This window comes from Drosophila ficusphila, unplaced genomic scaffold (genome assembly GCF_018152265.1).
Source record: "Drosophila ficusphila isolate 14025-0441.05 unplaced genomic scaffold, ASM1815226v1 contig_414, whole genome shotgun sequence".
NCBI classification, from domain to species: Eukaryota; Metazoa; Arthropoda; class Insecta; order Diptera; family Drosophilidae; genus Drosophila; species Drosophila ficusphila.
In genome coordinates, this window is record NW_025064328.1 from 379318 (window position 1) to 402532 (window position 23215).

Sequence of the window (23215 nt, forward strand, 5' to 3'; positions counted from 1 at the left end):
CCGAGACTTCTTGGACCATCGAATTTAAAGAGCGGGATTTTTAAATTCTTGAAATTAAATTTATTTATTTTGTAATATTTTGTCCTACATTTGTCTCATTAAAACTCAAAACCTTATTCGTGTTTCTTCGACTTCTTTAATTTGATTGCACAGGGCGGAAATTTTAGAACGTGTCAGAGTGATGGCGGTAAAAAACTAAATTAGAATAATCGTCTAATACATAAATTAATACGGGCTCGGAGGGGTAACCCGGAGTCCGGAATAAACGCGACTAGTAGACGGCATCCCGGTAGTTTTCCACAAACTTTTGGATCAGTCCCGGCAACTCCGGTGCCCGGCAGAGGTATTTGTGTCCATATTTTAGGCTGGCACCGAAGCGATGGAACTCCACGGGTCCCCAGGACCGATTTCGTCCATCCAGGGCGATCCTATACAGACGGTAGCCCAAGTGGAATGGCACCACAACATCGTCCTCCGCGTGGATGATCATGATGGGCTGATGGAACTCCTGGACATGGACATCCGACTCGAATCTCAGTCTGTTGGTGTACATGGGCGTCGAGATGGTGAAATCGAACCAGGGCAGGTGCTTGAAGAGCTTGGCGAATGGATGCAGACGTATCTCGTCCCGAATGTTAGTGAACGGGCTTTCGAGGATCACTCCCCTGGGCGCCCTTTCCCTTAAGCTGGCCAACTTGGCACACAGATGCGTGGCCACTCCAGTGCCCAGGGAGTGACCCCAAACCACGATCGGATTGGAGGTCGTATTGGCTATGTATTCGAACACCATCAAGGCATCCCGCACAACACCTTCTTCTGTGGGTGGCACGGGATCAGAATCTGCATAGCCTCTGTAGTCGAAGGAGAACACATGGTAGTTGAGCTTCCTGAGCAACTTGTACACCTCCGATCGATGGCCACTGCCACGGGTGGCTGTGTTTCCGTGCAGATAGAGGACCACAGTGCCTCCCGGCATCCGCAGCAACCGCTCGTAGAACAGCTGCTCGTTCTCGGGCACCACGGCTGGGAATTCGGAGCGAATTGCTGGAGCCAGCTCCTTCAGCTCTTGCTCATTGCCAGGCGAGGATTCCTGGTGCTGTTCGGGATCCTGGGCCACTTCCTCCTCCACGCGGAGTTCACGCTTAAAGCGACGCACAGCATTGCTAGGCAGAACGTGCCACACACCAAGTCGCACTCCATCCTCGTCCTCATCGTGATCTTTTACTGTGATGTAGAAGTTGCGCGTGGCATACAAGCCAATGCTCTCCGGCCTTGTGAGATCAAGTCCTTTGGGGTACTTAACTGCAATCAGAAGAAAAATCGATTAAGTTTAGAATATAATTTAAAGATTAAATACAAGAATCAAACTGTCTTCTTAAATACAGATAAAGCTTTACTTTTAATATTGAATTTATTACTCTTTTGAAGTTTTAAAGGAAGATTGCTTTTGATAGTTTTGTTTTTAAACAACAAGAACTCCCGGAGTAGGAAAGATAACAACTTTCTGGAATACTTACTGAATGTAAGGAATAGGATGCCCCGTTGAAGCGTCACCGAGTATCGAAAGATGAGCGGCAGCATCACGAATATCAGGAAGAAGACCAGCAGACATGCTTGTAGAGATCGTAGACCCACCCTGCGAAAAATGACAATGGGTGAGAGGTGAATGGTGAATGGGTGACCGAGTGGGTGGGAAAAACTACAGCTTTGACTGAGTGACAACACAAAATGGAAGATAATCAAGCGGGTGCAAGTGTGGGCGTGACATATCAGGGTTTATACTATATGTACATTCGGATAGCAAGCAAAGCGAATATATACGGAAATGCGGGAACGGAACAGAGCCGGCGATATTCGCGAAGGAAATGTCACGATGTTAAGATCAAAAATCAGAAGAATGGGTTTCGAATAAGGTCTACAAAAGTAGTTAAACAAGCGCACAACATCGAATCGAGCGTGAGATACTTACAGACCAGTTAGCCAACTAAGTAGGATCGTTCCGGGAATGAGTGTGGCAAAGAAAACGGATCTTAGGCAATTATGAAGCTCGTACATTGCGATTGTATTTATGTCCGTTCGTTACTCTGCTTATTATGTAGTTAGCGATACTTAGACTTTACTATCGGGGAAAGCTGTTTAACACTGATTGTTACTGATTTACTGATTTTGTGCGTTTTTTTGTGAGGAGCTTTCCCGGGCGAAAAGAGAGATAAACAGTTGTGTTGGTTATTACTTGGTTAAATCAGGTAGTTTGTATTTCAAGTTCAATTATACACAAGGCGGGACGCATGCAAACCGAACCGAACCCGAGAACTGTTCCTTTGGAAAATGACCTTTGCACCAGGTTAGCTGCTGACTAAGTGGTTTTGTTTAGTGTTTGGGTGAAAAGGGCGAGCAACTGGGTGATTCGTTTTTTATGATTGGAGAGCCCAAGTCAAGTATAGTTAAAGTACTCTGCTTTGAATGAATTACCAAGCAACGCGAAATTACTTATGATTTGGTTATCTATAGTTTTGTTATCGCTACACTTTTATTTTGAAACCAACAGTTCACGAGTCCCCAAAAACTATCGCTTTTTTATTCATTATCTGCAAAACTCAAGAATCCTATTGGTTCATGAATATTAACGTTAAGATAATTACCTAGTGATAAGAATACTACAATTTCATGAAAATACCTTGACAGTAGTAATCACTTTTAGTAAGTTGTTGCACTTTACTTTTTAATAATTTTAGGTTCTTCTAGGATCACTTTCGCTTGCGTTCCGAATCACTTTCTACACAACCGAGCCACCTCACTGGACATATAACATTGAGTTAATGATAATGGCGGTATAATGATATCAGATATGAGCGCTACTCGAGAGTGACTAATAGTTGCCCACCCATTACTTTTCTAAGGGAGTTCGGAAGCAAAACTACGGAAGCGGATTCGTCGGGTGATCGGTTAATTTGGAACAGGGAGAAACAAACAGATAGGCGACCGAAAACAACACACAATCACAAAAAACACACCTCTTAAGTTGTCGCCGGCGCGTGAAGAGCATAACTGTAAAGAGTAAAGAACAGAGAAAGAGAATTATTATATCGATCATATTTAAAATAACCGCCAAACAGTTAAAGCGTGATCGGTTATCGGCGATCTGCTATCGAGCGAGAAAAATCGTTTCCGGTTTGCAAATTTTAATCACAGTTTCTTTGTTGCAACTTCAAATGCCGGATAAGCGCGTTGAGCTTTGAGCAAAGTTCCTCGACAAACTGATAGTTTTGCAAGTGGGCGATTTTTTTCACGCAACACATGCAATAATGCAATGCACTTGTGGCCAATTAACGAATAAATTGGCAATTACACTTACTTGAAAAGGGAGCTTCTGGTCGTCAGGTGAATAAAAAGTAGGAATTGCGGTAGAATAAATATCTCTACACCAATAACATGATGACCTGAAAATATAGAAAAATGTGAAAAACAAATAAGAGTTAGGTGGGTGGGGGTGGCAAAAGGGGGCAGGTGTTATTCCAATTCTTTGAAAAAGTTGAATAAATGGCAAAAAAAAAAAATAACTGAGTGAAAAACTAAATACGTCGACCACTTAACACCTCACTCCGCCTAATCTCATTAACCCATTAGGAAACACCCACAATCCCCCCTTTTAGTTGACGTTTACATTTTTATGTAATTTCTTTTGGTATTGTATTAGGGGAGGAACACAGTAGTTCAATTCAAACTTACCACTCACGCGCCAGCAACTTTAGCTTGTTTTTGGAACTTAAAAACCCTGGAAACACTTTTGTTGAGCTCTTTTTGCGAGAAATTAATTGGATCTGGAATATTTTCTGCCGAACAGCTGTCAATGTTGTTATTGACTATCGATGGTAGCTAGAGATGGCAAATGTGATATTTCCCACAATCGCATAGTTTATGCGGAATTTATGTTAATTTTCGTTAGTGAAAGCTTTGAATTTTTAATATAAATTGTGAAATTTTGAGATGCAAGCAATCGAGTTATGGTTATTAAACCTCTTCGTTGATCTTTTACAAATTCATTTAGCGCAAAGCAATTAAATGAAGTTTAAGTCACTGCTGTTAGAAGAAAGTTCCGTTAAATTGTTCTTATTTATTTGAATTTAAGTTATTTGGTCAGAAATTTTTGTTTTTGTAAATTTGCAAAGCGCCCTTCGAGTTGTATCGACTTCCTACTTTTTACGAATTCCGCCAATAAAAAGTCATCGATAACCTTCATTCAGTGTGACCAGACTTCCACCCTTAGGTTTGTTTTTTTTTTTCTCACGGAGCACAGAAACAAAAGAATTAGCAATTTAGCCGCAGAGCAGACGGAGCAGATCCATTTTCCGATTGGATCCGCAGGCAGAGCCACAGGATGAGGAGCGTCGAGGAGATCAAGGCGGAGTACCCGCTGCACTGGCACATCTGGCACAACGAACTGGAGCAGCTGCAGGCGGCCATCGACCAGGTGAAAAGAGGGGCGGGGGTGGTGGGTGTGGCCCCCGGGGACAGGTGCTAATTGAATTAGCAGGGTTCCGGGGGAAATGTCATGGCAGGGAGATAATGAAAACCACTGATTCCGTCACCTTGCAGAACGATAAGGAGAAAATCGATCCCCGCGGACGTACGCCACTGATGCTGGCCGTGAGATTGGCCAATTTGCCGTGTGTTAAGTGCCTTTTGGCGGCCAAGTGCAATGCCACGTACGAGCACGAAGGATGGTCGAGTATGTAGTACCCTAAACACCTATTAAATTCCTATTTAACCCCATTTTTAGTTGTCCAGGAAGCCGTTTGCACCGGCGATGTGGACATCCTGACGGCCATTATCGAAGTAAGGGATCTCCAACGTCATGTTCAGCGAGTCACGCACGTTCCCAAGCTGCTGCAGCACTTACTGGACGCCCCCGACTTCTATATCGAAATGAAGTGGGAGTTTACCTCCTGGGTGCCACTGATGTCGCGACTGTGTCCTAGCGACACCTACAAGGTTTACAAGCGTGGAGCCAATGTTCGCATAGACACCACTCTCTTGGGCTTCGATAACAACACTTGGCAACGGGGCAATCGCTCCTATATCTTCAAGGGAGCAAGTAGGTTTATTTTACTGTTTTGCGTTCTGATTAAAAATAGGCATGTATTTATTTTTTCTTGCAGAAGAAACTGCCACTATGATCGAGATTGATCACGACACGAGCGAGGTGATGGTGGAGGAGATGAGCAGCGACATCGGCGACATTGTTGCTATTCCGCCAGCTCTGGGAACTGTGAGGGCTCGTCTCAATGCTCCGGTGATCACCAACAACATCGAGATGGACAAGATCAGCTTTGAGCGCAACAAGTGCGGCATTTGGGGCTGGCGTAGCGAGAAATCGGAGGTGATCAACGGCTACAACTGCAAAGTGTACGGTGCCAGCAACGTAGAGTTCGTCACCAAGACGCGAATGGATCACCTTAGCGAGGAGCAGATTAAGGTAAATATTGCAGCAAACATTTTATCAGAGCTGTGTCAATCAGATAAGCCCTGAAACTTTCCTTCGTTTCGCAGTTATTTGCTAATTGCTGATAGTTCGCTATCTTATTGGTTGCTAAAAGCTATGATAAATGTACAAAAATTGAATACTAACTTTCATTTTGCATACGTATAAAGTTCCTTTATATGCACATACACCTTATTAACGATTTGTTATTATATTTTAGAACAAAACTGCTAGGACGCCGTTGCATAGTCTTCTGGGAATCGCCGATGAGGAATATGTTTCCCCCGCTGATGCCGCTGCAGCGCTGAAAGATAGCGTAAGTTTAATGATTTTTTACCAACTTCACCTTACCTAATAAGGTATTATCCTTTCTAGTCACCATCACCCCGTTTGGGAGATGGTTCTATTGCTGGAGCTGAAAATGGAGGCCGAAATTCACCAGCGCCTGGAGTGCAGAGCAATGGCGGATCCGCCTGTGCATCGGGCACCAGTACACCAAAGTCTTCTGTCACCCCGGAGGAGTACTTCACTCCGGAGGTGGATCTGCACGGAAGGGACGTTGGCGGTCCCAAGAATTTGAGCACAAAGGTGCAGCGCTTTAAGGCCAACTTGTGGCTAGCCGAGGAGCACCCCATTCGACTGCAGGAACAGGTGCTGCCCATTCTTGACCTCATGTCCACCATGGCCAGTCCACATGTGTCCAAGCTGAGGGACTTTATAACCATGCAGCTGCCAGCCGGTTTTCCCGTCAAAGTGGAAATTCCGCTCTTCCATGTCCTCAACGCTTGCATCACATTTGGAAATGTATTTGCTTTAACCACGCCAGTGGAGCACGTGTCCACACTGCAGGAGCAGGATCGAGTTACCTGCCTGGTGGACGATCGGTGCTTTGATGTCCCATCACACTATACAAACAGAGGCAGCGATGCCCGCCGTCAGATTCCGCTCGATGAGGACGATATGCTCCAGTATGCCATAGAGCAGAGCTTGGTGGAAACTAGCGGAGCGTGTGGCGTTGATGCCAGGGACGACGACAAGGTCGACATCTGGGAGGTGCTAAGGGGCCAAAACGTCGTGGGATCCGATCTCCTGCCCGAGGATGATGAGCAGCTGCAGCGGTAAGTCGGTGGGATATATTTCCCCTTGCAGATTAATGTTAGTTTATTGTAGGTCAGTTTGTACTTGCGCTTAAAGGGAATAAGTTTTCCTTTACATTGAAGAGTACTAGGTTTAGGCATTGATTTGGTTCACTAACTAATTCATAGAGGTAATCTGCAAGGGTTTTAAGCTTCGGTTTCCGAAGGCAGTTATTATTTTGTTCTTTAACCGAAACTAACAACTGTTAATGGTAATGCTAGTGGCCACCGCTTCTCCTCGCACTTACTGTCGCCCCACCATCAGCAATACGGGCGGTACTCGCCCTCACCCAAGCACCATCCTCAATCCTTTCCCCACTCGCAACTCCAGCTGGAGCCACAAACACGTGGACGATCCGCTTCGGCGGGTGCGCAGTTCAAAAACGATTTGGGCTACATGAAGAAGATCTTCAAGTAGCGAAAAGAAACCATTCCCCTCCTTTTGTATTGCTAGTTTTGATCCAAGCTTTGTGTGTTCTTGTGCCCTTTTTCCATTGTCCATTGCAGAGTCCTCCAGGAATCTCTGCTGGGCGCTCATGCGAATCCGCAGAGTGGTTCGCCCGCCTCCGAGGACGACGACGACGGTGGATTCCGGTACGTGGATCCGGATTTGGCCATGGCCATGCGACTGTCGCAGCAGGAACAGAGGAAATTCGAACTGGAGCGTCAGCAGGAGCAGGAGATGATCGAACAGGCGCTGAAGCTCAGTCTGCAGGAGCACTAATATCCAACCAGCGATTCCAAATTGAAGTTTTTTTTGATTTCTAGTGTAAACTTCGGACTAAGTTGTATAAATAATACGAGTACTTTAAGTTCCCCTCGCATCCTTCTCCGCCCCTTGTCCTTGTTTTGAATTGTGATACAAGCGGGACACAAGCGGGAAGCTGTCGCCTGGTCTCAACTCGTCCACTCGCAACCGAAGGATCCACCCTCTACACACCGTAAATCCAAAGTAGTCCTCGTAGCCGTAGCTTTTGCAAATGTATCTGGTATCTGATAGATACTGTCTTAAATTTAAGTGCGTGTGGTAAGGGAAAGATATACTGTGTATCCTCCGCTTCGGTTAGAACCACTTTGCTGACCTCTAACCGATTGACCACATGTGTGCGTGTCCTTAATCTGTATTCAATAATCAGCATTAACCATAATTTATACTAATCAACACCCACTCTCACATCATGCGCATGTAAGCAGTCACCATTTTGTGTAAATGAAGAAAATATATGGAAATAATCATCAGAAAAACAAGGTTTCGTCACTTAGCGATATAGTTTCGTTTATTAAGCACTATATACAAAGTCAAAATCGGTAGATAACTTATGCTAGTTAAGCAAGAAAAGTCTCTGAATTCGTTTTGGTATTTAATCAAGATATGCAGCTTGTTTCCTAATTCTACTTTCCAAGATTTCGATCGGGTGAAAGCCATATTAAGCAAAGCAAAATAATGATTCAAACTAAAGCGAGCTGTATAATCTCCACTGGCTTATCAGCGACTACACTTAGGTCAAAACAGAGTATATACATAAGGGCTTGTTCAGGTTTTCACAGACTAAAAGTTTTGTTCGATTTGTAATCACTTTTTGTGATGGTAATTTTCTACCTAGAAATTCATTTAAATAATGCCGAAAATGTTATTGCATTTTTCTAAGACAAAATAAGTCGGCTGTTTCGTATTGCACTTCTTTGGTTAACATTATAAAATAAAAACATAGATCTTTTACAGACACTTAACATTTATAAAAAAAAGGAAAGGATTTTTTATAAACCTTATTTAATCCTTTAGAATTGAAAAGGGTCTGCCATTTCATACTTTTTAGACCTTCCTACTAAATTCTAAATTGAATATGTGAAGACCCGAACAAGCCTTATAAGTAGTACTTACGTCTAAGAGTCATTCAGCTGGTGATCACTTCGTTGTTGTAAGTGAAGTGGCCGCCGTTGTCGGAATTGGGGTTTTTGGGGTTCAGTTTTACGACTAGATGTACTTGAAGCACTTCTGCTTGTCGTGCGGGATACGAGTCTTGAAGAGGATGGAGTCCGCCCGGAACTGGGTGTTCAGCAGGGGCGTATAGCCGAACACCCGGCTGAAGAAGTTGATGCACTTGTGCCGCTCCTGGAAGTGGGTGTCGTCTTCGCTGAGAGAAACCGGGCAGCCCGGGCAGCGGAATGTCCACCTGGAGGTCACTTTCACCGGAGGTTTTCTCGTTATGTGGGACACGAGGAAGTTCATGGCAATGTCCTCGCAATTCATGTACTCATCCACTTTATCCCTGATCGCTTGAGGCAGGTGATAGGAGTACAAATAGAGATAGTACTTGTGCACGAACGCTGCTCCCGTTAAAACCATGCTAAGTTCGCAGCTGTAGTTGGAGTTGTAGTGCCACTGGCCATTGGGATTGCCCAAATCCCATGCGTGGTAGCGTCCTGGAAAGCCAACAACTCTATCTCGATGTTCTCGCCACACGCGGAATCCAAATAGGATCTCATCATGACGTAAATGGGCATCATCGTCAACCGAAAGCACAGCCTCCGTTTCAATAACATCGAAGGGCAAGAATCGGTTGTTTAGCGAATTCCTGGGAGCCCGGAGCACGGCCACCGGAACACCAATATCCGGCCAGCGTAGGTCGTCAAGTGGCGGTTTGGGTGAATTCCACACCACCACCACTTTGTGCAGGTAAGGCAATCCATACAGTCTGCCCAGTGAATCCATCAATACCTGCTCTCTTTCGTAGGTCAACATCACGATGGTGAACTGCTCTCGTGGGTAATTTCCACCCAGCGACTCTCCGAATTCCTTGCCCGCTCCTCCGAGTCCTTTGCCTATCGGCCGGAAGCCAGTGTGCGATCCCATGAACTTCGCTTCCGAAGGCAGCGCAGGATCAAAAGGCAACTGCGGGTAGAGGTAAAACGGATCCAACCAATCGTTCCAGGCTTCCTTAGCCTGCATCCGCAGTATTGTGTAGTTCCGTCGGAAAGCGGGACTTGGATATGGTGGTTCAATGGGGCCCAAGGACTCCTCTGGTTCCGTATCCAAACCAACGGGGGATCGGATTTCAGGGGTATAAAGGTGCTGTTGAAAACACTCTGCGCTATGACTGATGGCACTGGTCTTGGTGGGATCCCCAGGCGATCCCTCAGACTTGCAATCACCGTATCCACGGTGGCCTGCACGGAGCTCAAGTATCGCTCCCAAATCAGACGTCCCTGGCGGCGCAACAGCAGTAAATCCGCATCCTGAACGGCCCTTAGGAGAAAATGCAGTTCAGTGATCCTCGCTTTTGGCAGCAGAAGAGCCGCTCTCCTCCAATCAAGAGTCTCGGCGTAAGGCAATCGCAATTCATCAGCACCAAGGATTACAGGAACTGCTCCCGAACGGAGTGCCTCGTAAATTCTAGCCAGCATTAAAGTGGAGGAGACTCTCCCATTCAAAGGAGGTAGAATCAATGAAAAGGTGGAGTCCTTGAGCAACTGACGGCGCGAGGAATCTGAGCCACATAGCGTCCAATCCGGCAGGGAGTCTCCCTCCTGCTGCTCCGTAGCTGGGATGCACTGGAACTGAAGAACGAACTGATCCTGCGTAGCTCCTTTGGCCATATCCGCCAGGTGTTCGAGAATAAATGCATCCAGGGGAGTCAGACTACTTTGTTTGGGCCGCAGTTCTCCTTGGTAGGTGAGTAGGTACTTCCTTCTGGCCGGCACCATTTCAGCGCACTCCTGCCACACATCTCCCCCAGGAGGACCTAAAATGGGCGGCACAATCAGGTCGTAACCGGGACGGAATTGATCCCGTTCAAACGCACTCTGCACCACGATGGCTCGCATGGTGTTCTGCTTGTGCAGGGGATTCGTGCGATACGAGGTGAGATCTCTGCGTGCCAAGTTGAGCAGCACATGGTTGCGTCCGTCGCCGCCCCAATATGGCAGGCTATAAAGCTGATGCATGTCCACTGGGCACTCATTGGCATGACTGGGTGTGGAGGGCTGTTGATGCTCTGCTTCCTGAGCCGCATAGCGATTGTTTCGCAGGAGATCCTGCTCGAGCAGAGCCTCTCCCACCAGCACCAGATAAATGCAGGCCTGCTTGGGATCCTTAACAATATGGGCATTGTACCCCAAAGTCTGTTTCAGTGTGGTTTTCAGGAAACCATCGATATCGTACCCTTTCCTCTGCACGCTGTGTTCATCTGGATCGTAGAGATAGACGGGAAACCCGGAGGTGAGACTGCAGCGCGAGTGGTTAAAGCAATTGTGCATCTCGCAGCTTGCTGCCATCCCTCCAGTTATGGGATTTATCTTTCTGGGCAGCATGTTGGGCAAAAGTGAGCGAGGTAGCGCCAAATCCGGGGTATTCCGTTGAACTGCCTCCCGCTGGGCCACTTGTGCTTGCTCCACTGAGATCTTTAGGCGCTCCAATTCCGTTTGCTCCCTCAGGAGCTCCTGTTTCAGCTCCTCAATCTTCTGGTTGTACTGGCTGATGTCCGATTGCAGCTTTTGTCGACGGGATTCCAATTCGCGGAGCTCCACGGACACGGTGCTCTGTTTGAAAGGGTCATTAGTCATTGAAGGTCTTGTTACAATTTTCAAGCACTTACTTTGATTCTAACCATCTCCTCGATGCGCATTTTTAGATCTCCTGCTCTCATGGCACTGAAATCCTCGTAGGCATCCAAAAGCGGTGAGCTGCGATGAAGATCCAAAGGTGGGGCATCTTGTTCAGCCTAAAAGAAATAGGGCTATCAGTGGAGCAGTGGCTCAAGGAAATTGGATAACTATTTAAATAGATTAAATTAATGCTATAAACAGAATTCTGACGTTATCTTCATTCTAAAATGATGACCACTGTTGCGGTGCTACCACTTGTTATCTGTGTTCCGCAAGGCAGTTCACTTCCGGGTTACTCAAGATGCTGAACCCAGATTACTTACGCTGAGGATTCGGTACGCCAAACAGGATACGAGAAGCAGGAGCATGAGGAGCACCACAGGCAGTTTGTAGCGACGAAACTGGCGCATCCAGGACGTCCGTAATCCCATCGGGTGGCGGATTTGGGCGGAGGATGATGTGCAGTTCGGAGCACCGGCGTCCTTGCCGCTGTCCAGGGGGTGGTACGCCTCATCGGAGCGGTCAAGGTCGTACGCCGGGGACATGGCTCAGCTCGCGATCTCCCCAAAATAATGCATTTATTTACAATTATTTGTGAGTTCGCTTAGTTTAGTTGGCAACGCGGACCAGGGATGCGTTTTTATTTCTTCGTTTTCGATATTTATTTGTGAGATGTGGGGCAATACTTATCGCCGATAAACGTTATCAGTTTAGCGCGCCAAAAATTTGAATTACTTACGTTTTCGATGTGTTTTATTTTGTCTAAATTTGCATACTGCATACATAAACCAGTGGTCATAAAATGTTTACTCTTAGTTAATCTTGAGCATGCGTTTTTTTTTAATAAAGACTTTAAAGATCGCTATTTAAAAAATATCGTTTAAAATGTTAAATTGTATCTAAAATTTACGCCTTTGACAGTTCTAAGTTTTTATTTTATTTTAATAATATGAAAATAGTATTCTATTGTCTAATGATTTTAAACTGCTACTCCATCGGTTCAATTTTAGCAAGATTTATGATAACATAACGATTCCAGCTGCCAAGAGTTTTCAGAGGTAATTGCAGTTTAGGTGCCTTAATAAGTCCAGTGTATTGTTGCTTAACATTTTGTTTGTTATTGTAGTGCTATCAGATTTTTGAAACGACCGCCGAAGCAAGACGGGAATTCCAGCTAACAGTCGCACAACGAGCTCGCTCTCAACAGCGAATCAACAGTTTATGTTGAACGGCGGGTCCAATGCGTCAGTCGGATTTTGAACGCGACTTAGTACACATAGTTTGCGATTTTAGTCGCATCTTAATCAGCGGTGTGCCGGTTTCGTGGATTGCGGTTCGGTTGTCGTTTGGTTTGTTTGTTTAATTACCGGCAGAACGCTTAAAACGATTATTTATAGCCGCGAAATGACTGCCAACTTTTAACCAGACGTTTTCCCGCTTTAATTACAACCGATAGAGTTCCTAACTGCACAAAACTACACCAGAATTTAATTATAACCCCACAGACACATCCATCAAAAGCCGGAATCCTGCACGGAATATTCCAAAATGGGTAAACGCTTCTATAAATATTTACTGTCGGTGACATTTTCACTTTCTTCGCTCGCCCATTGATTCTTTTCTTTGCTTTGGGCCTGCTTTTGTGGGCCGGGCCTTGAAAGTGAAAGCCAAACGCTAGGAAAATGGCAATAAGCGTGGGTACATTCCACCGATACCCTAAAATTTAGCACTCAAAGGTGCGATTTATCAGCGAATTGTCATAAGATTATTGTTTACTTAAAGTCTGAATGGTCTTAACTATTTTGAATCTTGCTTAACCTTTTTTTATATTAATAAATATGTATATAATATTGTACTCTTAAAGTTCATAAGGGAACTTGCATTTATCCCGTTCCAATTATTTTTAATATATTGTATTAACTTCTAAACTTTGTTGGCGGATGATTTGCTTTTTAATACCTTTCCTTCAATTTGATAAGATATCAAAACCACATGAGTTCTTTGTTTAAAGTTCCTTAACCTTTTTAATTTATAATTTTAAAATATCAATTGTCTCGGGTAAGATTTAGCAGTTTTTTTCAGACCAGTAAACAAAGGTTATCTTAAAATATTGAGATTAGAATCATTAGTTTCAGATAACCTTTGTTAGGCCTTATTAGGTTAGGCAAATGTTATTGAACGAATGGGAAAATTATGCGCTTGTAAATTAATACAATAAATAATAATATTTAAATCAAAATGATTACATATTTGTTTACTGAACAAAGAACGTCAAAGGTTTCTTACTTTTGTCGTTCTTAAATTATTAAGAAATAGTACAAAGGGTTTCTTACTTTGGTTTTTATGACTATTAATAAATAGTTCTGAGTCTATTTGGATCAACAGCTAAACCATCAATATCTGTCAACTTTTTTACTAGGGGGAGTACTAACTTCCGCATTTCGTTCCCAATCAAGACTAATTAAACTCCAGTTCGAGAACAGGCCAGCAACACTTAATTGAAACTTAGACCCTTCCTCCTCACTTTTAGTACACTCTTTTTTATGTACAGTGAAACCAGCGTAAAATAAATTTACTATATGTAGGTTTACGTTTTGTGCTTGCAGTATTTCCCCAAAATGTTCTGTCTGTCAAAAATGTAGATTTTTACTTCGAAATGGGGTTTTGCTAAGTTTAAACTTCCAATCTGTAGTTTCTTAAGTTTTTTATATTTATATTATATATATTATTATATTATATATATTATTATATTGTATATATTATTATGTATTTTTGAATTTCCGGATAAAAGCTACATAAAATCAAATTTATGAATTCTTAGAACTTTATCATACAAACCTCTTGAGATTAAATTTGATTTCCGTAAATATTTTAACTCGAGGTTTATTTTAAACAAAATATGGAACCCATAGAGTGGATTTTTAAATTAAAGTGCTTGTAGCTGGACTGTATGGTAGTCAGGCCTGATTCGTTGACACCGAATGACGAGTGTTTGTGGATTTGGAGCAAGCGGCTTCGGCTTGGGCTTCGTCTGCGGCTTATCGGGTTGAGGGGGGCTTAATTAGGGGCACATTCAGTGCGTGTATTCCTACAGCCATCGCACACCGCCCCCACCCCCCACTCCACCCCGCTGCGATGGACGAACCCCAACCCTTCGACCTTTGCCGGCGGCAAGAAGCCAGCGGTCGCAATTGCCTCGCCCATTAATGGCACATCCGCCATAGGCTTCCGCGGATCCGGACTCGGGATTCCGTAGTGGATTCAGTTACGCCGCATCGCCGAACGTAGCCGCAAGAAACCGGCTCTCTCCGGGCAAAACAATTGCGTACGGGTTTCGGGATCCAAAAATCTAGGTCCCTCGGCCAGTCGACATGCATTTGAAGATCCGTCTCAGGTGTCGTAAATATGGAATTTGGGGTAAGCGCACTTGGCCCTGCGTCGATTCTAGATATGTATGTGTACGAGTATTATATTCTGGCTCGGATTGGATCGGTTTGGATCGTGGTGGCAGTGGCTCCACTGCCCTCCATTCTGGCGTTAATTTAGTTCGTAACGGTGCATCGCCCGCTGTGCCGGGCATTTTAATATCGGAGTTTCGCCTGGTTTTTGGGGCCTTTAAAAGCCCCAAGCGGTGCAAGTGTCCCCTCAGTCGGTTTCGGTGAGCAGTGGGTGTCGAATCGCAGCAGGATAGTGATTTTTATTAGCCATGTGTAAGTCCAGTGTTCCCATTGCAAAACGAAGTGTAAAGAGTGCCTTATCACATTTTGATCAACAAAAGAATGTGTTTCCCTAAAACCCAAAATATCAAAGAACTGAAAAATGAATACAAGTTTTTATCTTATCTACTGAATTAAAGAATAATTCAAACCTAACAAATACATAACTCAATTAAAAAGTTTATGTTCTTTTTTAAGGTATAACACTTCGGTTGAAAAGAATTTTTAATTTACATCTTTTTTTTTAGTTACCTTACTTATTACTTTATTAAAAGTGCAAGCTTAGCGGTGCAACTTAAGTTGATTTAATTGAGCAATGGGAGGATTGTCTTTAATTGCTATTGGTAAGATCGAAAATCAAAATAAAGGGATACTAGCATGAGAATGATCTATGCATGCTTGAATTGTATTTTCAATTTGTTATGGAATTTCCTTACTTACTAGTTATTTTGGTAATTTACTACGAGTGCTAAAATTTCGAATAAGGAATCATATATGGAAACTGCCTTAAATGAGTAAAAGTCGTTGTTTATTAGCACCCTACCAATTTTGAGTTATTTTTCCGATGAAAACGCTTATTTTTAGTATAAGGGGTATGATAATTCATTGAATTTACCGCGTCATATTTAGTAGTATAATAATCATATGATTCAATGCTTTGAATAATTTAAATGCAATATCTATGAGCCATTTCCCAGAATGTTTATATTTCTTCTGATTCAGTTGTGTGCAGTTCGGTGTTTAAAATAGTTTAAATTCTTATAGTAACAAGAGAGAATACTTTAAGATATTACCTGTAGTAAACTAAAATTTTAAACGAGGAATACAAAATCAAAAACAGGTTATCCTAAGATAAACCAATTGAATCGATGGCTCATCGATCTGTGATATCGACCGTTGGCATTTGGGGAGCTTTCCCTCAAGCTTTTCTTTGTGTCCCCAAAACTAGACAGCTTTTGCCGATTAGACAGCTGATTACCTGGGGCCAAACATGTGAGACGAGTTAAATGAATGGAGGAAGTAGTTTCCCGGCGACCAGTGAACGTGAGAGAACGGGGGCAAAGTTCTCGGTTTCTTTTGGCTGCATGCGTATTATGGGATTGTGGCGGTTTTTGAAATGTTCGTTTTTCTTCTTTCGTTCTCTTTGGAAAACGTGTTTAACTAGCAAAACAAAGTGCCCAACAATTCGCCCGACATTTGCATAATAACAAAACCAAAACAAAAGCCGAGAAAATACAAAAGTAAAGCAGAACATGAATAAAAACAATAACAAAATCAGAGAACGATGACACATGCTTGTAGTTGTATCTGTAGCTAAACTTGTGATTGTATCTGCGTTTCTGGGAGAGAGCGAAAAAGTGCTTTCACTCTTTTCGCTCAGCACCTTGAAAGCTCGGCTCTCCGATTTCGCCCTTCTGCTTTATGCCGCTCATTCGCATTGTTCGACACTTTGTTTTGCCCATTGTCCTGATCGTGTTGTAGTTGCTTATATAGTAAAGTTTACGATTTCATTTCCGTTTCCCCTTGATTCAATACTCTTCGTTCCGTTTCGATTCGCCCGCCGACTTTGAAAATCGGATAAACCCATTGTTGAAGTAAGTATAAATGTCGCCGCTGTACAGCATTTACCGCTATAAAGCAGCTGACATTGGACAACATTAAATAACTAGGTAATAGGAAAAAACGGCATAGAAGGGCGATAAGATATGCGGACAATTTATTTTATTTTTTGTGAACTTACAATGAATTGCCATTAATGTACCGATAGCCATAGCATTAGGCCATAGGAGGTGGTATATAATTAAAAATGTTTTTTTAAAACAAAACTCTTTGAATGTCTCCGAGTAAGAATTTAAAAAACTATAATTTTAAAATTGCCAAAAGCAAAAATTGTTTATGATTGCATAAAAAAAGATGAAAACAAGAAAATAAATTAAGCATAAATAATTAAAAATACAGTTATGTATTTAATATGCAGTATTTCCTTTTCCCGTTAGACTTTTTATTTGATATTTTGTCTTTGGTCACCCTGATGAAGATGTCTGCTTATCAGCAAAATCAATCAATGAATAGTTCTATCTGTTATAATTCGCAACATTAATATTTATTTCGACTCTTCGCGTAGCCAGTCGTGCAATTATCGTATATTAAACTTTTCTGTAACCAAAATGTTCAACCAAGTTCGATATTTTCCCATTTTCCCACTTACATCGCGCGTGTCGCTGTATAATCGAGCTTTTCTGCTTATCAGGAGGTGGAAATTCCTGATAGCCAAAATAATTACCGCCATTATCGGTGTGTTATATTCACACGCACGTATTTAACTTATCTCCAACATTTTATTCATCATATGTACTTATGTATCCACAGCTCTCTCCTTTTTCTCCCTGGTTACTGGTCTCTATGTCCTGCACTTCTCCATAGCGCTGATCCTCGTGAACAAGGAAGTGCCCCAGACACGCGGAATGCTCTATCCCAGGGAATCAGAGACGCGGGAGGTGCGATCCCTGGACGGGATCTGGAACTTTGTGCGGTCCGACCAGGCGAATCCCACGCAGGGAGTTCGCGATGAGTGGTACGCCAAGGAGTTGAGCCAGAGCAGGCCGACGATCCCGATGCCAGTGCCCGCCTCCTATAACGACATAACCACCGATAACTTGCGGGATCATGTGGGCACCGTGTGGTACGACAGGAAGTTCTTTGTGCCCCGCTCCTGGGAGAAGGATCAGAGGATCTGGCTGCGGTTCGGCAGTGTTCACTATGAAGCCTATGTGGTGAGTCATTAAAATTTGAAATGGCAATAAAATTCATTTCTTGTTACAGAATTTTGTTAAGAAATGCATTGTTTTAAGAAAAAAAATTATGATAGCTTCTGAACCATTTTCTTTTGTTTTTCTTTCAGTGGATCAATGGCCAGAAAGTAGTGAAGCACGAGATGGGCCACCTGCCCTTCGAGGCGGAGGTGACTGACCTCCTCAAATACGGAGCTGAAAACCGCATCACCGTGATGTGCGATAATGCTCTGATCCAGACAACAGTGCCGCAGGGAAAGATCACGGAGGTTCCCAACGATGGAGGGATGACCATCGTTCAGAGCTACACCTTTGACTTCTTCAATTATGCGGGAATTCACAGGAGCGTGCATTTGTACACCACACCCCGCACTTTCATTGAGGAAGTTGAAGTAAAGACCAATCTTTCGGGAGATGCCACAGGTAGGATATTTCTTGCTACTATATTCCTGGATTAACCAATTTCCTCTATTACAGTTGGTGAGGTTTCCTATAGCGTGAGCGTGAATGGAAGTGCTGCCAACGAAGCCGATAATGTCCTGCACATTCAGGCCAACCTGTACGATAAGGATGGTGTGTTGGTGGCTAATGCAACGTCGGATGGGAAACTCGGTGGCAAGCTGCAGGTGAACCAAGTGAAACCCTGGTGGCCTTACCTCATGCATCCCGATCCCGGTTACTTGTACCAGTTGGAGATCAAACTGTTGGCCACCAACGACGAGCTGCTAGATGTCTATCGCCTCAAAGTGGGAATACGCACCTTGAGTTGGAACAAAAAGCAGTTCCTGATCAACGGAAAGCCTGTTTACTTCCGTGGATTCGGACGCCATGAAGATGCTGATATCAGGGGCAAAGGATTGGATAATGCTTTGATGGTTCGAGACTTCAATTTGCTCAAGTGGATCGGAGCCAATTCCTACCGTACTTCGCATTATCCCTATTCCGAGGAATCGATGCAGTTTGCGGATGAGCATGGTATCATGATCATCGATGAATGTCCCAGTGTGGATACGGAGTTAAGTTATTCTAATTAATGTAAGTGCTACTAACTAATTTATTGTTTTGTTTTTCAGGAACTTCAGCCAGGAACTTTTGGGCAAGCACAAATCTTCGCTGGAGCAACTCATCCATAGGGATCGGAATCATCCCAGTGTGGTGATGTGGTCCATTGCCAATGAACCTCGAACTGGCAGCATGAGTGCAGATTCGTACTTTGAGTGGGTCCCCTTAACTTTATATAGATGTTTCTTAGACTTATTTGCTTCTTTATATCTTGCAGATTGGTAGCGAATTTCACTCGATCTTTGGATAGTTCCAGACCGATTACGGCTGCCATTGCCACTCCGTACACACAAGACAAGGCAGTAAATAGTTTTTGCATTCACTTCAGAACATGTTCTATATATTGTTTCTCTCTAAGGGCCGTTCTCTGGACATCATCAGCTTCAATCGCTATAATGCCTGGTATTCAAATACAGGACGTCTGGACATGGTGACTCAAAACGTGGTCGATGAAGCTGTCGCCTGGAACAAGCATTACAACAAACCGATTATCATGTCTGAATATGGAGCAGATACTCTGGAGGGTTTGCATATGGTGAGTATGGATCTGCATTGGGATTGAAAACATTGAAAACAGCTTTTCAATTTATAAGAAAATATTAGAGAACTCAATTAACAAATTTATTTGAGATTATTCATATCAGTTTTTTAATGAGATATATTTTTTTTTGTCGTCAGCAACCTGCTTATGTTTGGTCGGAGGAATTCCAAACGGATGTGTTTTCCCGCCACTTTAAGGCCTTTGATGAGCTCCGCAAAAAGGGCTGGTTTATCGGCGAATTCGTTTGGAACTTTGCAGACTTCAAAACAGCTCAAAGTGAGTTACTATTTATCAGTAATTTCTTAAGTGATTTCAATATTTATACATCCTTTTTAATTCAGGTTATACCCGAGTGGGCGGCAATAAGAAAGGCGTCTTTACCCGCGCCCGCCAGCCAAAAGCAGCTGCCCATCTCCTTCGAAAGAGATACTTCGCCTTGGGAAGGGAATTGGACCAATGCAGCTTCCCGGAGGATCTCTTTACCTACATCGCTGACCTGATATCCTAATGAATTGAAAAATGTTAACACCAACCCAAGTATTTGGCTTCTGTAAATAACCTTACTCGCCAGGGAAAAGATTCTCCTTGGTTGCTGCCACCTAGGAATTGCATTTTTACCCGATTTCCATTCCGTTGCATTGCCTTGTACAATATAAAATACTTAGCCTTAACTGATTGTATTTTTGTATGTATTTGTAAGAGTAAGATAATAAATCAAAGTGCATTATTTATATTTACCCGAAGGAGCTAACATTTTGCAATATTGAGCAAGCTGTGCAAAAGTAGTTTTAAAATCCGCAGGTTTGGCGGTTTACTATCGATTGCAAACGATAGTCAAGAGATATCTCGTCAAGAATTTTGAGCTGGCAATACCTTTTTTACAGGGCGGGATTTTCAAATCTTAAAAAAAAGCACAATATGATATGGCAATAAATTAGTTGCATAAAATCCCTGATTGAAATTATTCAACACCTGAATACCTTCCTGTTAAAAAATAAAACAGAAAAACTTCTTTCTTGCATGAAAGTTGAATTTTTATTTAAGTTGCAGCCAATGAATTTTATAGTAATCTCGTTATTTTAACTTATGCTGTTTGTTTAGCAAAGATCCCAAAACTCGACTCGCATACGAAGCAATAATTCTTTTCAAAATGCGCGCCAATTTGTTTGAACCGATAATAAAAAAGTAAGTAAAGAAAAAATAAAAGCAATTGCCTTCGGCAAATTTAGCTAGAAAATCGTGTGGGTGTCAGTTCGAATTATTGCAGAGTATGGTTCCAGTGGGACTTGCTTTATTTCTATTGGTATTTGGTATTTAAAGATAGACAGATCTGCGAACACTTAGTGACTAGGTAATGATGTCGGTTTAAAGATTTCGTAGAGTTTTGATTTTGGTTTTCGAATAGTTCGCATGGTAGTTTACTGAAGGTGAAACAGCGTGATATTTGCAGTTTCCCTCCGCCTAATCTTAACTAACATACTATATATGTCATTATTCAATGTATTTTCTTTCGTGTTCGTTTGGTTTAGCTAATTACGTTTTACCCATTTTTCCCGAAAGTAGTTTGCTCATCAAATATTACACGTTATTCGAACTGTTTTACTTACAAGCTACGTAATATGCCAGCTTATTCAAAGAAATCCTCAACACACAATTACCGATCTAAACATATACGTAATAGTACAACAGTTTTAAATGTAATTTACCTAGGTGTGGCTTTAACAATACGTTTAAATTTCATTTAAACTGGCTTCCACCGGTTCGATAAGTTATAGATCCTATATCAATATTACAGTTTAGTACGATGCTCAACAAATGTGCTTAGGCCTAAGGTGCATATTCGACCGTCGATCGATACGCACATTAAATGTTTCTAGCTGGGCTATACATAATCGAGTACTCGCTTCAGTTATAACGATTCCAATGCCTTGGTTCCCATTTCCCCAATCTAGTCCCCCATTCCGTTCTTGAAGCAGAGGATAGAGACAGAGAGTCTAACAACTAACGTAGTTATGAGTTATACAATTCACGGTAAGTTGAAAAACACATAAAAATTGGTAGTAGATTGCTCTATATGTCAATTATGCGGTAGTGGCTTATACGTCTAGTTATTTTGATTAGATACTTTTGTATTTACTGGTGGCATCTCCTCACAATTCCACTTCTTGCTTCTAAAAACAGTCTCCACTTGGCTCTATAAATTTAGCTATATCTAACAGAATATATTTGCATAGGTTAACATCAATTCGATCCGCTATTTACACACTTAATAACTATGGGCTATGTGACTTCCTTCTCGGATCCTTCATCCTCGTTTTTGTTTTTTATCGTCTTTGGTATACAAGATGCGTTAATCCTCGCCTGGTTATAGCCGAAGAGGTTAGATCAACATCCGCTTGTCGGTTTAGCAGAAGCGTCTGCAAAGATATAGCAATCCGGGAGATTCATTAGCAAAGTGTGAATTGCTCCAAGGGGGCACAAAACTTTTGCATTCACGGAAAAGTTCATTGAAATGGTAAGGCGCCAAACTAAGCAAAATTTCTCCAAATTAATGTTACTTAATTTAACTTTCATGTTGCCTTTGGAAATGAGAGCGAATGAATGGCAAAGATTTAACTGCTGCCACACGCAGATGGCTTTTCCTTCAGCAATGCAAATGGTAACTATTCAAAACTTGTGCGCCCTCTTTGTAGATAAAATTTCCCACTTCCCACTACCCACTTCCCGATTTGGATTTGGTTTTGGGCTATGGCTTTTTGCGGGGGGTGTTTAACTGGGTAATGTGGCATAATTCTAATGCATTGACCAACATCGCAGCGTGCAGATGACAGGTCCGATAAAGGTCTGATAAAACTTTCGCTGTTGGCCCAAAAGTTCTTCACCCGTTGTAAATGTAAAGCCAACAATGGATTCAATCCCAGCAAAAAACTCCCGAAACTCCTTCAGATGCTGCAGCCACATCTTCTCCTCTCCTCTCAACTCAAGCAATATCTATTTCGGGTCAGGTTTCAAGCATTGGAAATTGAAACTTGCCAGCCAGAGACAATAACATAAAATGAATGCAATTGCGTGTGCGTCGAATCGATTGAAAAGGTTTCCCATGGCCGCCGGCCAAATTGACTAACACAATAACCATAAATGGTTACGCAGAAAAACTGTGACATTGTTGTGTCACAATAGAATGATTTTTTAAATTGTAAACAAGATATGTTTGTCGGGAAAGCTAGCAATACTATAAAATAAAACAATGTATGCTTCTATCTTTTGAAAGTGGTTTGAAAATAGTAAACAAAATTGAAGTCTTCACTTGCTTAGGAACTTTTAACGCTTGTAGTTATTTTGAGGCTAATGTTTATACTGCGTTTTTGTCTTGTGTAGGGGTTTTTGAATAAGGAGAAATATAATACTAATATTTTACAAACGAAAGTTAAGCTTATTATCACCTTCGCCTCTTCGCATGCACTATCTAGAGCTTCCCGCTTCTGTAGTGGACTGGTCGGTGGCCGCCGAAGAGGATGCGCTTGAAGGCCTGGCGGAACTCCGGGCTGAAGATGGTGTAGATGACCTGCAAGGGGGTGGCAATTAATATAAAATGTAATGTAAATTGTCCTGCAGTTAATTAAGTTATAACAAAATCTAAGCGTGAATCTTTATATTCGAATCTTTGGTATAAGATAAACTTTTAAGGTTGATTTAACGTGATGACTGTATAACTAATTTATTTTAAATAACCCCAAAGGGTTATGTACCGGATGGGTATAAAATGGTTAAGGCAAAAATCATAATCGGGGTCAATAAATATTCCTTTCTAAAAGCCCTGCTTAAGTTCCTATAAATATGTATGCTAAATTCCCGCAACCGCCTGCTGCACTTTGGCAGCT

General features: G+C 42.5%; 5 protein-coding genes across 11 annotated transcripts in view; 2 read left to right on the forward strand and 3 right to left on the reverse strand.

Moving 5' to 3' along the window:
• Positions 1-116: 116 nt before the first annotated feature.
• On the reverse strand, positions 117-3869 carry LOC108095185 (lysophosphatidylserine lipase ABHD12). 2 transcript variants are annotated; one of them, XM_017196172.2, is made up of 6 exons: positions 3730-3869; positions 3356-3440; positions 3015-3048; positions 1970-2188; positions 1518-1636; positions 117-1302 (listed from the first exon to the last, which is right to left on the reverse strand). In XM_017196172.2, the coding sequence occupies exons 4-6, from the start codon at positions 2053-2055 to the stop codon at positions 272-274; spliced, it is 1236 nt and encodes a 411-aa protein (XP_017051661.1). In that variant the 5' UTR covers positions 2056-2188; positions 3015-3048; positions 3356-3440; positions 3730-3869; the 3' UTR covers positions 117-271. The 2 variants fall into 2 exon arrangements, with proteins under 2 accessions (XP_017051661.1, XP_017051662.1); XM_017196173.2 differs by lacking the exon at positions 1970-2188.
• Positions 3870-4233: 364 nt separating this feature from the next.
• LOC108095184 (ankyrin repeat domain-containing protein 13D) lies at positions 4234-7447 on the forward strand. 2 transcript variants are annotated; one of them, XM_017196171.2, is made up of 7 exons: positions 4234-4471; positions 4597-4729; positions 4781-5095; positions 5160-5476; positions 5703-5798; positions 5858-6600; positions 6841-7093. In XM_017196171.2, exons 1-7 carry the CDS (start codon positions 4379-4381, stop codon positions 7034-7036), a joined length of 1893 nt encoding a protein of 630 aa, XP_017051660.1. In that variant the 5' UTR covers positions 4234-4378; the 3' UTR covers positions 7037-7093. The 2 variants fall into 2 exon arrangements, with proteins under 2 accessions (XP_017051660.1, XP_017051659.1); XM_017196170.2 differs by lacking the exon at positions 6841-7093 and adding an exon at positions 7126-7447 and having other exon boundaries at positions 4236-4471.
• A 426-nt stretch (positions 7448-7873) lies between these two features.
• On the reverse strand, positions 7874-11851 carry LOC108095183 (exostosin-3). The gene is given in 4 exon segments (XM_017196169.2): positions 7874-9660; positions 9663-11157; positions 11214-11339; positions 11547-11851. Coding segments are annotated over 4 exon segments (2910 nt in total). The 5' UTR covers positions 11769-11851; the 3' UTR covers positions 7874-8593.
• A 604-nt stretch (positions 11852-12455) lies between these two features.
• Positions 12456-20077, forward strand: LOC108095234 (beta-glucuronidase). 3 transcript variants are annotated; one of them, XM_017196258.2, is made up of 9 exons: positions 12456-12775; positions 17310-17713; positions 17842-18154; positions 18209-18746; positions 18805-18948; positions 19011-19095; positions 19152-19328; positions 19472-19610; positions 19676-20077. In XM_017196258.2, the coding sequence occupies exons 1-9, from the start codon at positions 12772-12774 to the stop codon at positions 19840-19842; spliced, it is 1971 nt and encodes a 656-aa protein (XP_017051747.1). In that variant the 5' UTR covers positions 12456-12771; the 3' UTR covers positions 19843-20077. The 3 variants fall into 3 exon arrangements, with proteins under 3 accessions (XP_017051747.1, XP_017051748.1, XP_017051749.1); XM_017196259.1 differs by lacking the exon at positions 12456-12775 and adding an exon at positions 14860-14933; XM_017196260.2 differs by lacking the exon at positions 12456-12775 and adding an exon at positions 15986-16058 and having other exon boundaries at positions 17364-17713.
• Positions 20078-21531: 1454 nt separating this feature from the next.
• LOC108095217 (5-hydroxytryptamine receptor 2A) overlaps positions 21532-23215 on the reverse strand; it is a 57666-nt gene continuing 55982 nt past the window's right edge. For all 3 annotated transcript variants that reach the window (XM_017196232.2, XM_017196231.2, XM_017196233.1), the window contains 2 exons: positions 22778-22899; positions 21532-21751 (listed from right to left, as the gene is read on the reverse strand). In XM_017196232.2, the coding sequence (XP_017051721.1) occupies positions 22801-22899 (99 nt within the window). In that variant the 3' untranslated portion in view covers positions 21532-21751; positions 22778-22800. The remainder of the gene's footprint in view (positions 21752-22777; positions 22900-23215) is intronic.